The 14,977-nt window shown below is 46.3% G+C and overlaps 1 protein-coding gene across 4 annotated transcripts; it reads left to right on the top strand.

The window, feature by feature from the left end:
• The first annotated feature begins 1,136 nt into the window (after window positions 1-1,136).
• On the top strand, window positions 1,137-14,917 carry LOC139703723 (DNA repair protein RAD51 homolog 4). Of its 4 annotated transcripts, none has more exons than XM_071607177.1 (10): window positions 1,137-1,419; window positions 1,758-1,819; window positions 1,937-2,055; window positions 7,424-7,505; window positions 7,743-7,877; window positions 8,413-8,508; window positions 9,632-9,722; window positions 9,832-9,902; window positions 13,363-13,530; window positions 13,692-14,917. In XM_071607177.1, the coding sequence occupies exons 1-10, from the start codon at window positions 1,338-1,340 to the stop codon at window positions 13,773-13,775; spliced, it is 990 nt and encodes a 329-aa protein (XP_071463278.1). In that variant the 5' UTR covers window positions 1,137-1,337; the 3' UTR covers window positions 13,776-14,917. The 4 variants fall into 4 exon arrangements, with proteins under 4 accessions (XP_071463278.1, XP_071463275.1, XP_071463277.1 ...); XM_071607174.1 differs by having other exon boundaries at window positions 1,639-1,819; XM_071607176.1 differs by lacking the exon at window positions 13,363-13,530 and having other exon boundaries at window positions 1,639-1,819.
• The last annotated feature ends 60 nt before the right edge of the window (window positions 14,918-14,977 follow it).

The raw sequence follows: 14,977 nt of genomic DNA, 5'->3' as shown, positions 1-14,977 counted from the left end.
AAGGAGAAAAAGGATGGTGAGAGAAAGGCACCTGGGCACAGGAGGAGGCAGCACCCAGGAGGGCCACCAGGGTGGGAGACTTTGCCTATAGGTGCTGAGGCCCAATCTATATCCTGACACATAGGCCAAGCAGGATGTTGCATAGGCACAAGGAAAGCCCAGGTGCTTTCTAAGGGCTTAGAACTCACGCATAACCTGGTTTTACTGCCAGAAGTCCAAATGTTCTACACCCTCACTTTCAAGTGACTTTGCGTTGAGTGACAATGGTAGCAGAGGGATTCCAAAACAAAGCCAGACATTAGCTCCACTCTCAAGAAAACCACCTCTATAGTAGGAAAACATTTCTGTCACTTCTGGGGGCAGGAGGCAGGGCTCTTAAAAACAGCACTGGCTTTGCATCTAGATGTACACTTAGTGTGAGTCCAGCCCTGTACCAACTAGCTGTATGTAACCTTTGCTAAGTGACTTTACTGAGCCTCAGTTTCCTCACCTATAAAATGTGGATACAAATAACACCTCCCTCATAGATTTGTGAAATTGTTTTATTTCTTCCAGTGGATGTGGCAAACCAAAGGCCATTTCAAAATACCAAATTATATTTTTGTGTCTCATATGTACTTGAGATTCCACAGACAACCCACACCTTCCACCCCCCCACACACACAAGAAAGAATTTTGGGAAAATACAGAAAAGCAGGTGACTTCGATGCACTTTGCTGCATCTTAGCACCTGTTATGTAATCTGTAAGGATCTGACTGATGTCTTTGATTCCTTTTCGTTGTTGGTCTCCTTCAATAATCTGTAAACTCCTTGAGGGGATGGGATTGTCTATCTTGCTTAACTTTGTGTCCCCAGCGTTTGAAACAGAAGCTGGCGTTCAACCTTCTTTAGAAGGTTGGAGTGCGTATTTGGAAGAAGTTGGGGGCCGAATGCAGCTGAATGCGGGTGGCTCCTAGCGCCCAGGGTCGGGTGGCACGCAGAGTCCCGCTCCAGTCTGTAGCTCTTGGGAGCAGGAACCGGGCGCCCGGGTCCGGCTAGGTTCGCCGCCGCGGTTTGCCCGTGCTGCCAGCAGATGGCGCTGCAGGCCAGGCTCCCGTCGCGCGCCAGCCCGGAACCCGGAAGCGGAGGAGAACGGCCCCGGGGCGCCTGGAGTCCCGGACTATCCCGGAGGGCAGGTGGGCCTCCCCCTGCTTTCCTGCTGCCTCCTCCTGGCGCAGCCGGCTCGCCAGGGCCCTCTCCCGAAAGGGGATGCGAAGCGGCGTCTGGAGAGGGTCCCGCAGTACCCACGTGACGACCAGTGCCGGAGCCCGTCGGACTGTCCCCGGCCTGCGGGGACATGGGCGTGCTCAGAGCTGGACTGTGCCCGGGCCTCACCCAGGAGATGGTCCAGCTTCTGAAGAGCCGCGGCATGAAGACAGGTGACCGTGTGGGCGCGTGTCCGGCAGCCGCGCGCCCAGCACACAGCCTGGGCACAGCCTCGGGACCCGCGCCCCCTGCCATACCCGCAGGGCGCTGCCCCCTCACTGAAGGGCCACTCCCCATACACTTCTGGAAAGGCTGGGTGTGCGGGAGCAAAACCCGGGCCCCGGGGAGGAGCCCTACTGTGTGCCAGGCCCAATGGCTGTGACTTCACGCAGGCCTCCCGAGACTGCCTGCGCCGAGGCAGAGTGCACCGCCGAATCACAGAGGAGGGAAACCAACGGCGGGAAGCCCGGGCTGCCCGGGCGACAATCACCTGCACGTGTTTTGTTTTTAGTGGTGGACCTGGCTGCTGCAGACCTGGAGGAGGTAGCTCAGAAGTGTGGCTTGTCTTATAAGGTGAGCTCGAGATCTCCACGCCCCTTAAGCCTCGGGAGCAGTGAGTTCCAGTGAGGACCTGGGAAGCCCCGTGGGTGGCTCGGTACTGTGTGGTCTGAGTGCCCGCCCCTTTGGCAGGCCCTGGTTGCCCTGAGGCGGGTGTTGCTGGCTCAGTTCTCAGCTTTCCCCTCCAATGGCGCGGATCTCTATGAGGAAATGAAGACCTCCACTGCCATCCTGTCCACCGGCATTGGAAGGTTTGTACATGTATTTGGATAACAAAGCGAGAGACAGAAGAACGTTCAGTGCTTGGATCAAGAGAGAGCAGGGTTTTTGAAGGCTGGAGTGGGAGCAGTATAGACAGATGTGAAGGAGAGGCATTGGGACTTCTGAGTTCTTTTATCTTAGAACAAGGTTATAGGGTTTCTCAGCCTTAACACTATTGACACTCTAGGACATGTAATTATTTATTGGGGTGGGGGCTGTGCTGTGCATTGGAATAGGTCTAGCAGTATGCCTGACCTCTACCCACCAGATGCCAGTAGTACCTTCCCTCCCCGCAGTTGTGACAATCAAAAATGTCTCCAGACATGGCTAAATGTCCGTTGTGTGGAAAATTGCCCCTGCTAAGAACTGCTGTCAAACAATACAAGATGTCTGCAGTATTAGCTGGGCACAGTGGCCCAGGTTTATAATCCCAGCTACTTGGGAGGCAGAGGTGGAAGATTCACAAATTCAAGGCCAGCTGGGCAACTTAGCCAGACCCTGTCTCAAAATAAAAAATAAAAAGGTCTGAGGGTTTAGCTCAGAGATGGAGTGCCCCTTATTTCAATTGCTAGTGAAGGAGGGCGGGTAGGATGTCCCTAGCCTCTCATTATTATTCAGCAGATTAGAATCTGCCCTACCTTCCATGTCACTTAAAGGTAGGGCAAGAGAGAACAGAGCAGGATTAACATTTACCTAGAGCTTGTGCATGTAGTCGCTGCCTCCAGTGAAACTGCAAGTTAGAGATTGTCAGTTCCCCTTGCATTAGCCTAAGAAGAGCAAGTAGCAGAGATAAGGCTCAAGTCCAGGGATATCTGACCCAGAACCTGGTGCCTTTGCCACACTCTGCAGTCATAGAGAACAGGGGAGCTCATCAGAAGGAGCAGTTACATTGTGCCATGTCTTTTAGGTTAGGAAAGACTTGGAAGACAACAGGCGCTTTCTGGCCAAGTAAGTCTGATCTCTCTTCTGGCCTGTTTGTGCAGAGCTTGATGAATAGCTCTGCCACCACAAAGGCCTTTGGATTTCTCTGGCTGGCCCTTACTGTTTCCATAACACATTCTGTTGGCAAGGTTCATACAGCATGGTGCTTGCTCTCACTGGTTTGGGGTATGAGTTTGTAATCCAAACTAGTGGGTGCCAGACACATGCAGAGAATACATATGCGAGTGAGGCAAGGCTCCTGCTCTTAGGAGTATGGCATATAGTGTGTATAGGAGGAAAACATGAATAGAAGACATGTGGATGCACACAGGGAAGCAGCCCCAAAGAGGGAGTGATTAACAGGAAGCAGATTGGCCTCTGGGCTTCAGAAGCTTTTAAACCAACATACACAGAGGGAGCAGTAGAATGGCAAGCTGATAGGTTACTGGCAGGTGCAGATCAGAGTGCAGGAAGACCCTGGAGAAGCAGGGTCTTGGCCTTGAGGAATAGATGGACTTTCCCCGAGTGCTTAGCAATTCCTGATACATTATGTCATTTGTTCTTCACAACCACTATTGAGTGAGTGCATTGCCTTTAAAATCATCATTTTAGCCGGGCTCAGTGATGCACATCAGTAATCCCAGCTACTTGGGAGGCTGAGGCAGGAAAATTGCAAGCTCAAAGTCAGCCTGGCAACTTAGGGAGATCCTGTTTCAAAATAAAAAGGGGTGTAGCTCTGGTAAAGAGCCCCTGGGTTTAATCCCCAGTGCCAAAAAAAATCATTTTCTTGGTGAATACATTGTGACTCAGGTTAAATGATTTGCTGAAGATCTTACTTCAGCAGACTGGGCACTTGAGGTCCTGTCTAACAGCCTAACTGATCTACTGTGTCGCCTCCTTGAAGGTGGGAGGCCATTGTAAAAGTAGAGTTCCAGGCAGTGGGGTGGAGCTGTGCAGAGTAGATGAACTGAGAAAGACCAAGGGGGCGGGGGGTCTGGTGGTGCCGATGCGGGGTGTGTGAGTCTGATCCAGGACTGGTGAGATTTGGCAATATACTGAAGAAGAAATATGACAAGTCATATTAGCAGGTAGGATAGAGGTATGAAGAATCAAAGATGACCTCCTCCCAGTGCACCATGGGCAGTTAATGGATATAACTTTAAAACTTGGCTGCAGGGAGGGAATTCCTATGTCAGAAGTTTGAGAAATGCCTGATTGACTCCAGTTAAGCAGGTTTCTTTGTTGTATGTGTTCTCAGAGCCTTTGTGCTGTGGGCAGTGTGAATCTTGGCAGAGTAATAGAGAAGGTAATGTACCTTGGAAAAACTAGATTCATCAGAGAGAAGGTGGTTCCATTCAAGCAAGAGCTTTGTCTGTTCATCTCTGTACCCTCTCATTTTATAATAAGGCCTTCAGGAAATATGAAGGATTCAGGTGATGTTTGAAAGAGTGATTGAAAGGTAGTTCAGAGGAAAAGATAGAGGATAAACCCCAGCAATCACTGGCATTCTAGGCAGTGGTGGCCAGGGGTTCCTTTTCATGCTGCTGTGCTGCTAGAGGTGATATGGGGTATATTGGTAGGAAGGTCCTCTACATAATTAGAGGAAACATGGAAAGGAACACAGATGGATTTGGGAACAGCTCATGTAGGCTGAACAAGGCAACCAAGGATGTGGTTGGTTCTTGACTAGAGTTAAGCCCACTGATTGAATCCTGGCTACACATTAGAATTGCCTGGGTGACTCAAAAAGAAACTCATGCTTGGGTCTCACTTCTACAAATTCTAACTTAATTGATCTAAGCCAGTGATTCCTAAACTTGTCTGTGCATTAGAATCCCCTGGGGAACTTCTCAACATCCCAAAGCACAAGCCTCCTCCCAGACCAATGGCATTCCCTAGGGGTGGGACACAGGCATCAGTGTTTTTATTTTTGTTTTTGAAACTCCCATCTGACTCTAGTGGGCAGATAAGTTTGAGGAACTGCTGATAAAGGCATCTTTTTAAAAACTTCCCTGGAACCAGGTGTGGTGGCACATCTGTAGTCCCAGTGATTTGGAAGGCTGAGGCAGGAGGATGACAAGTTTGAGGCCAGCCTCAGAAATTTAGCATAGCCCTAAAGCAACTTTAGCAAATGACTTGCTAAAGTGGGACAATTACAAGACTGCTGCCTGGCATGTCAAAAAATAAAAAAGGGCTGGGCGTGTAGCTCAGTGGTTAAGTGCCCATATTTAATCCCCTATTACCCGCCCCCACCAAAAAAAAAAAGAAAACAAACAACCAATAATGGGGGAAAAAAAAAAAAAAAACCCGGGCTGGGGATATAGCTAAGTTGGTAGAGTGCTTGCCTAACATGTGCATGGCCCTGGGTTCAATTCCCAGCACCACCAAAAAAAAAAAAAAAAGGAAAAAACAAAAAAACCCACACCATAACACTTCCCTGGAAGATAAGTGTGGTGGTATGCCCCTGTAGTCCCAGCTACCCCAGAGGCTTAGGTAGTAAGATTGCTTGAGCCCCCAACTTTGAGACCCGTAAGCAACATGGCAAGACCCCATCTCAAACAAAAATAAAACCATTCCCTATAATGGGAAGGACTGAGAATAACTAGTAAAATGCATCAAAATCACCTGGAGTTCTTATTGAAACCTAGATGTTGGTCCACTGCCAGAATATTTGATCAGTAGGTCAAGATAGGGGAAACGGGATCTTGCATTTCTATCCATTCTGGAGTGTGGCAGATACTGCTGATCTGGTGACCACACTGGAATGAAACTGGAGCTTCCCAGATCTTAGTGGGAGGGATGGGATCCAGGAGTGGTGGAGCTTGGATGTGTATTAAACAGGTGCTTGTTAAACAGAGACGGTGTGAGCACAGTTATCCCAAGAAGCCATAAGGCTGGAGTGTTAACCAGAAGGATTTTGACTGGCAGAAACCTGTGGTCCCTGGGTTTGAAATAGAAGGGACAATTACTAGAGTGCTGCCTGACACGTTGCAGGTTGCAGGTCACAGGTAGGTCATGGGAGGTCTTTAAGAACCATTTTCAGAGGCCTGGAGTCTGTGAAGATGATTGCAGCATCAGAAAAGGGATGCATGTGGTACAGGCTGTGGCTCAGATGAAGCTTCAGCCCCATACCAGGCAGGGCAAGGAGGGTGATCTGTTTTATGGTGGTACAAGGACAGAACCTGGCTTAGGAATTGTCTGCTTCTTAAAGTGTATCCCAAGGCTTGCAGAGCCTGAGTGTTGACTATACAAGAACTAAATAAAACAACAGCCTTGTTCTACTATAATTTCTCTAGTAACCTTTATTGTGTGCCTCTCAGGTCTGGGGCATGTGCTAATGTTGGTGATGTAGCAGGCACAAGGCCTGGTCATTGCCCCAGGGTGCTCTTATCAGATGAGGGAGACAGACAAACAAGCAGATAATTACAAACTCCTAGAACAAATAATCGAGTTCAGCAAGGTTGCGGAGTACAACATCACATAAAAATCAATTGCGTTTCTTTATATTCTCAATGAACATGTGGAAACTGAAATTAAAAACAATACCATTTAGAGTTGCACCAAAGAAAATGAAATACTTAGGTATGAGTCTAAAGATTGTGTAGGATTTGCCTGTGAGAAATTAAAAATTGCTGATGAAAGAGATAAAAAATGAATGACTCGAGTTGGGGTTGTGACTCAGGTAGAGCACTTGCCTGGCATGTGTGGGGCACTGGGTTCGATTCTCAGAACCACATATAAGTAAACGAAATGGAGATCCATCGCCAACTTAAAAAAAGTTTTTTTTTAAATTGTTTTTGACAAAGATACAGAAGCAAGAAGGAAAGATAGCCTTTTAAACAACTGATACTAGAGCTATTGGACATAAAAAATCTAAATTTCACACTTGATATAAAAATTGACTACAAATGAGCCAGGCATGGTAGCAGACACCTGTAATCCCAGTGACTCGGGAGGCTGAGGCAGGAGGATTATGAGTTCAAAGCCAGCCTCAGCAACTTAGTGAGGCTCTAAGCAACGGAGCAAGACCCCATCTAAATAAAAAGGGCTGTGGATGTGGCTCCTTGGTTAAGCATCCTTGGGTTCAGTCTCTGGTACCAAAAAAGAAAAAAAGGGGGGAAAAAAAGACTAAAGATGGATTATGAACTTAAATGTAAAACATAAATTTATTTAGCTTTTAGAAAAATCTTGGGGATCTGAGGCTAGGCAAAAGCCTTAGACTTGACACTAGAAGTATGATCCATTAAAAAATTTCACACAGCACTGTCAAAAAAAATAATAAATTGGACCTAATAAAAATTAAAAGCTTTTGCTCTGCTAGAGAGAGGAGCTCCTGGCCAGAGATGACTGGGACATCTCTGAACAGTACCAGTGCTTGGAAGGAAGGTCTTTCTTTTTTACCCCCAACCTCATGATTGATTTCTCTTCTACCATCAGCTTGGACAAACTGCTTGATGCTGGTCTGTATACAGGAGAAGTGACTGAAATTGTAGGAGGCCCAGGTAGTGGCAAAACCCAGGTGTGTATGAGGCAGCAGCCAGGAAGACTGGTAGAGGTGGGTGCCTAGTCCTGGATCTGTGGGGAGCTTCCACCAGTGTCTTCATGGGTTCAGGAGTCAAAAGAGGCAAGATGGGTGATGAGAGGTGGGCTTGGACTTAGGTGGTTTTGCCTCTGAAATCTGGACAAAATGAGCTTTGTTTCTAGACCTTCCTTCTCTGAGGGCTCAGGTTCACCTGATGGCCCATTCTCTCTTAAGGTATGTCTTTGTGTGGCTGCAAATGTGGCCCATGGCCTGCAGCAGAACGTCCTATACATTGATTCTAATGGAGGGCTGACAGCTTCCCGCCTCCTCCAGCTACTTCAACCTAGGACCCAGGATGAAGAGGAACAGGTAAGGGGCAGGACAGTTGGGTTCCTGCTCACAGGAACTAGAACTAGACTCTTGACTAGAAGACCCTAATGTCCCTTACACTGCAAAAATGTGGGCTGTTTCAATGAACAGTCATTTCTTGCTTTGAAATTTGAGGTTCTGTTGATAACTTCCTGTGTCCCTTAAGCCTGCCCTGGTAGTGTCATTTTCCCAGCTTGCATGCCACTGGGACAGTTCTTCCAGGAATCCCTCCCAACTCCTTGCATATTCTAATCAGAGCTGGCAATCACCCAACATCTGTTTCCAGCCCATTTCTTGCCCATGGCAGATATCATCAATCAGTTGTATCTCTTTCCCACCAAGTTGCAAATATGTTACAGTTCAATACCCAGGCAGATCTAGCCCCTTGGACAAAACCAGGTTGCCATTCTGGACCTGAGTGTTTGTGTCTGAGTGCCTCTTCCCCTTCTTAGCCTTATAATTCCTCTTCATCACCTTCCTCAGCCCCCTGATCCATCTTATCCCAAGCCTCTACATTTTTCTCCCACCCCTACAGGCAAGAGCTCTCCAGAGGATCCAGGTGGTGCATGCATTTGACATCTTTCAGATGCTGGATGTGCTTCAGGATCTCCGAGGCACTGTGACCCAACAGGTGAGGCTTCTGTCCTGCCCTTCCCTGCTTTACTCAGCTCTCCAGGTGCCATCTGTATGTGGGCAGGTGTCCTACTACAGACTCTCTTTGAGAATGCATATGTATAATCTGATGACGTCAGCTGTGTGTGCCACTCCCAAAGTGGAATTCCTTAGTACTTATTTCATATGCTTTATTGTTTACCTATTCCCCATCCCTGCTAAACAATAATGTCCTTGAATACAAGGATTATGTTGTATTTCTCTTCATCTCTGCATTCCTCACTAAAACCAATCAGGAATGATTTCAGCTGCAAGTAATAGAGATTGTTTGACAGACTTGAACTTTGAGGACATCTAATTATCTCACATGAGTTATGGAGGTTGGCCACTCCAGAACATGAGGGCACGAGGCTGTGTGTCTGATTCTCTTGTTCGTCCCCTCATGATTGCTAAGTGGCTGCTATACCCTCACGTGTCTTCTCTTCACACATCGACATCCACATTCAGGCCAGTGTTGTAGAAACAGAATCAGAATATAAGAAGTAAGGGAGAAGAGAAAGGAATCCTGGAACACAACCTAGGCCCAAGAAACCAGGAGGATGTTAATGCTTGTGGTTTGAAAGATGGCATCAGAGCTCTTCTTAAAGAGCTGTCTTTATTTGGAACCACTTTAGCTATGGGAAAGGAGGCTTTAGAGGAATGATCTAGAAAGAGGCAGTGAAATAAAGAGAAAGCAAACTCTTCAGTGAATGAAGTTGGGAATTTGGGGTGGAAGTGAGCAGGAGAGAGATGAGGAGTGAGTCAGAAAAGGAGAAGGTCCTAAGAGGATGGTTGGTGGGAGACAGGACGTGAGAGAACCCAAAGCCGACCACAGTCCTCTGAATGGGAATTTCTGAAGGAGCATTTGCCACATCCTGTGATTTAAACCCCCTCTGCCCACCCAAGTCTTCAGTGAAGCCTGTTAGGCACCCAGCTGGGTTGGGGAAAGCGTTGCTGGAATTCTGTGATGCCCGTGCAGCTTACTTGGAATGGAGAGGTTGTTTCTGACTAGCTTCTGATGGATGTGCAAGCTTGTCCTGCAACAGGTGCCCTGCCCAAGAGGCCATTGGTTCATGGTGGCTGCTTCCCCCAAATCCCTCCAGGTGAGGTGTTCTTCGGGGACTGTGAAGGTGGTGATTGTGGACTCGGTCACTGCAGTGGTCTCCCCACTTCTGGGAGGTCAGCAGAGAGATGGTGAGTGCTGTGGCAGAGCCTGAGGGGAGCGGACGGACCCTCATCTCCTGGCTCTGGAGTCTGGCCCCGGGCCAGCCCTATCCCTTGTCCTCTTCTTCTCCTCCCCCAGGCTTGGCCTTGATGATGCAGCTGGCCCGAGAGCTGAAGACCCTGGCCCGGGAGCTCAGCATGGCAGTGGTGGTGAGGAACAGGCTCAGCCTACAAACTTAATTTCCAGTTACAGCTAACTCTTCATTTCCCTTAAGTGGCAGCTCTGAACCCAGAGTAAACCCTTTAGGAAAGGGATATAGCCCAATTTCCCCAGGTCAGCTGGAGCTCTGGACTGAAAGGGAAGAAACTGGACCATTAGTAGCGAGGAGGATTAGGAACCAATTTGTTTTTCTTTTTCTCTTTTTAAGTCATGTTTATTGAGGTTTAATTTACATAGAGTAGCTCTTCCTTGTTTGAAGTTTGACTAATAAATACAGTTGTATCCAATCTTGTTATACTGCCAAAAGGTCCCTTGATCCCAGACAACCTCGTAATTTTTCTGTCCCTATGGTTTTCCCTTTTCCAGTTTTTCCTATAAATGGATCATTTTGTTGTTAAAGTAAATTTTTCTGCTTAGGAAGCAGTTTGTTTTTTTGTTTTCATTCTTTCTTTTTTTTTTTTTTATTACTGGGAATTGATCCCAGGGGCACTCTACCACTGAGGCACATCCCATCCCTTTTTCTGTTTTATTTTTATTTTTTTGAGATTAGGGTCTTGCTAAGTTATTGAGGCTGGCCTCAAACTTGCTATCCTTCTACCTCAGCCTCCCAGGTCACTGGTATTACAGGCATACACCATTATGCCTGGCTAGAAGCAGTTTTTAAAGTCTTCATGCTTCTCATAGGAAGATTTAAAAAGTAATTAAATATAAAATTCAAACTTGTAATCAATCTCCATATCCACAGAAACTTAATTATATTTTATCTCCATAAAATCTTTTTTCTTTGCATATATACTTATACTTTTTTTGGGGGTGAGGGGTTACCAGGAATTGAACTCAGGGGCATTCAACCACTGAGCCACATCCCCAGTCCAATTGTGTATTTTATTAGAGACAGGGTCTCATTAAGTTGCTGAGCGCCTCACCCTTGCCAAGGCTGGCTTTGAACTCACGATCTTCCTGTCTCAGCTTCCCAAGCTGCTGGGATTACAGGTGTGCACTGCTGCTCCCGGCTATAGTTATACTTTTAACTAACCTTCTAACTAAAGTAAACTTGTTTAAGAAACCATAAAAAATAACCATTTCAGTCCATCTCCCTTGTACTTACATAGATCTTTAAGACTGTCATTTTTAGCAGGTTTTTCTTTTTCTTTTTCTTTTTCTTTTTTTTTTTTTTTTTTGAGATGGATTCTCACTGTGGTGGCCTTCAACTCACATTCTTCCTAGGAGCTATGCATGTTTTTCCCAGTTTTTAAAATTATGTTAAGATAAGTGGTATAAAATACATTTGTAATTGTATTTAATTATCACTGTCCATCTCCATGGCTGTTTTCATCTTATAAAACTGAAATTCTGGGCCCATGAAAAATAACTCATGGGCCAGGCACGGTGGCTTGGGAGGCTGAGGCAAGAAGGTCACAAGTTCCAGGCTAGCCTCAGCCACTTAGTGAGGCCCTAAGCAACTAGTGATACCCTGTCTCTAAATAAAATTTTTAAAAAGCCTGAGGATATGGCTCAGTGGTTAAGCACCTCTGTGTTCAATCTACAGTACCCCCCCACCAAATAAATAAATAAATGTCTAGAGGCAACATTTCCACATTTTGTGGAAGGTGATACTAATTTGTATTCTCACTGGCAGTGTAGAAGGATCTGTTTTCCTATCCTTTTATTCAAATACAAGTTCTTGGGGCCTTGCTTTCCTGGCTTTTGGATGTCTGTAAGCACCTTCTGTGTGCCAGACTCCGGAATAGGCAGTAGGGATTCAGTGATGAACAAGCCGTAGCCTCTAGGGGCTGTCACACTTGCATGCCTCTCTGGGAGCCGATCCACCAGATTAGGACTCCTATTCAAAAACTTGTGCTGTGCATGCCTATAATCCCAGTGACTTGGGAGGCTAAGGAAGGAGGATTTCAAGTTTGAGGCCAGCCTCAGCAACTTGGTGAGGCCCTAAGCAACTTATTGAGATCCTATCTCAAAATAAAAAATGCTGGACCCCCCTTATTAAAATAATTTTATTTTATTTATATTTGTTTTTTTATGTGGTACTGAGGATAGAACCCAGTGCCTCAAACATGTTATGTAAGCGTTCTACCACTGAGCCACATCCCCCGCCCCATGTCCAGCCCTTTTTAAATTTTTTTTTTTTTTTAAAGAGAGAGAGAGAGAGAGAGAGAATTTTTTAACATTTATTTTTTAGTTTTTTGGCGGGCACAACATCTTTGTATGTGGTGCTGAGGATCAAACCTGGGTCGCATGCATGCCAGGAGAGCGCGCTACTGCTTGAGCCACATCCCCAGCCCCCTTTTTAAATTTTATTGTAAGATAAGGTCTCATTAAGTTGTCTAGGCTAAGCTGGAACTTCTGATCCTCCTGCCTCAGCCTCACAAGTAACTGGAATTACAGATGTGGACCACACACCTTGTTTTCATATCAGTCCTTTTAGCTGTTCTTCATGTTATTCGAAAGTATTTCTGAGGTCACATTTTAAAGGCTTGATTGTTAATAATAAGAAAGGTATGATTTAGCATGTAAATATTTGCTTATTGTCCCCACTTAGATATAAATGAATAATATCAAGAATATTATAAATATTTCTGTGAATAAACAGGGTTTCTGTCCCCCATCAGAGCACAAGTGACCAATACAGGTCAAACTATTTATTTCCCAAACATATACAGATACATTTATACTTGCTTTGGGCCACAGAAACTGTAGTTTAGGTGAAAAGTCAGTTTTAAAACAGGAATTCAACAGCTTTTTCATGCTTGCATTGTGCTTGTAACTTTCTTGTTTATGTGTCTGTTTAGTCAGTCACAGATCATTGTACATCTAGTATTTGAATCATCTTGTATGAATTTGGGTATGAAATATATTTGCACATTAACATTTTAAAAAAGGGCTGGAAATGTGATGTGACTCAGTGATTAAGTGCCCCTGGTATCAAACCAGACAACTCTCTCAGGGCAGGGGACATAGCTCAGTGGTAGAATGCTTGCCTAACATGCCTCATGCCCTGGATTCAATACCCGGTACCACCAAAAAAAAAAAAAAAAAAGACAGAACTCCTCTTGCCCCCATAAACACACAGGTATATTACAAAGGGCTGGGTGGACATGGTCTCTGGATGCCCATTTGCTGGGTTGGGAGTATAGTGGCTGCAAGCCCACCAGTAACTTCCCTATGGGAAAGTGTGACTAGCACTGCTTTTTCCCAAACAGGTGCCACATTGCCTTCTAGTTGGGGGTTAGGCTTGAGGCTTGAAGGTTTTAGCAGAGAGAGCTGGGTCCAGGTCAGGAGCCCTATGATCTAGTCCCAGACCTGCCATGAAGTTATAGAGCCTTGGGGGAGTCATCTGTCCACACCAGGCCTCACTTTTCCCATCTATAAATTGAAGCAGTAGGAGCAGATGTCCTCTGTACTAGCATTATGGATCTATAAGCCTTTCTGCAGGTGACCAACCACATGACCCGGGACAGGGACAGTGGTAAGTTCAAACCTGCTCTTGGACGTTCCTGGAGCTTTGTGCCCAGCACCCGAATTCTTCTGGACATCATTGAGAGTACAGGAGCATCAGGCAGCAGCCAGCGCACAGTGTGTCTAACCAAGTCTCCGCGTCAGGTGAACTGGCCCCAGGGGAGCGCCAGTGATCTTGGGCCCTGGAGGGAGGTTTCCATGCCCACAAGTGTCTTACTGAATTCTCTGATGCTGAAACTGTGGAATAGGTCTACCCACGTGGGTTGCTTAACTCAACTTACCCTTCCCTCTGTCTCCTCTTTCAGCCAACAGGGTTCCAGGAAGTGGTGGACATTGGGACCTGGGAGACTCCAGAGCAGAGCCCAGTGTTTCGGGGAGAGCAGACATGACTGATGCTGTTGATTGGGACAGGAGGAGGCATCACAGCCCCCTACCTTTCCTTCTTAGTAATGTTGCTGTTTACTGCCAGCCTGCACCTGGGACTGCAGAAGTTCTCAGACTGGCCCAAAGAACCGGCTCAGTTTTCTGAACTTCATTCTCTATGGAGACTCTTAGAGCCACAGGCCAAGAGGAAGCTGCCGTGGAGGATGCACAGGTCCAGGCTGGTGCCACATTTCCTCCCTTTCATCCACTTTCTATATTTCCAATGGAAGCTGAGTTCACCCTGGGCATCACTGCAGAGGCCATACTAGTAAATGGAAGAATACTCCTGTGTATCGCCATCAGATCTTGTGCTCAGTCCTAGCACAATGATGGGGCCAGAGAGCCACTAGCTTGCCTCCCTCTCTTCCTCTTTTTTTTTTGCCTCTGTTTTTCCATCTGTAGGATGGGTTTCCTTTCCCATCAGCTGCCTCTGAGTTACTGGATGGAAATAACCTCATAAATGCAAAAACAATTCTTCATCTAGGTCCTGCTCTTAAAAGTATATGTAAAAGACAATTCTCTGAGCTCCAGAATCACCCCCCCCCCAAGGTTGTTTTTCAGTTTCTCCCAGTAAAGCCCCCAAAGAATGATTATTCCTTTGCTCCTGCTGATTTGGTTTCACACACCTGCATGCATCACCATGACTAGAATGTGAGCTTGCTGCTGTCCCAGGGATATAATTTAACAAGAAGGAAGGCAATGACCTGCTCCTGGTGAATCCAGCCACTTGTTTAATATGCATGGTGCCCTCTGGGGCCCTTCCACAGTATAGAGTAACCAGAGGTGCTGAACCGTGGCCTTGCCCACAAACAGACAGGAGAATTTGCACAATAAATACAGCCAGCTGGGAAAATTGATGCTAGTGTAAATAATACATGGCAAACCTAGTCCTTTATGCAGAAATTCATTGCTGGTGGCTCCAAGATGCAATATAATTACACCTCTTCCTGCCAGCTGTACCACAGCCTTGTACCTTAGTGTATGAAATAAAGCCGCCCCCCCTCATCTGATACCACTACCGTGGCCATTCGTCTGAGAGCTATAACCCTGTCTGGGAGGGGAGGATCATGCCAGGGGAAGGAAAATAAAAGATGAAGTAGAGAAATGATCAGGATTGTGTACTCATCACATTTTTTTTAAAGGTTACTCTTCTTGATTAGAGAATCTG

This window comes from Marmota flaviventris (genome assembly GCF_047511675.1).
Source record: "Marmota flaviventris isolate mMarFla1 chromosome 17 unlocalized genomic scaffold, mMarFla1.hap1 SUPER_17_unloc_1, whole genome shotgun sequence".
Lineage (NCBI taxonomy): Eukaryota > Metazoa > Chordata > Mammalia > Rodentia > Sciuridae > Marmota > Marmota flaviventris.
Note: the sequence above shows the minus strand (reverse complement) of the source record. Positions and strands in the feature narration are given on the sequence as shown.

Coding starts and splice junctions, on each gene's coding strand:
- LOC139703723 (XM_071607174.1), top strand. CDS start 1,250: ATGCGAAGCGGCGTCTGGAGAGGGTCCCGCAGTACCCACGTGACGACC. Junction 2,056..7,423: donor CTGTCCACCGGCATTGGAAG/GTTTGTACATGT, acceptor TTCTACCATCAG/CTTGGACAAACTGCTTGATG. Junction 7,506..7,742: donor CAGGTAGTGGCAAAACCCAG/GTGTGTATGAGG, acceptor TTCTCTCTTAAG/GTATGTCTTTGTGTGGCTGC.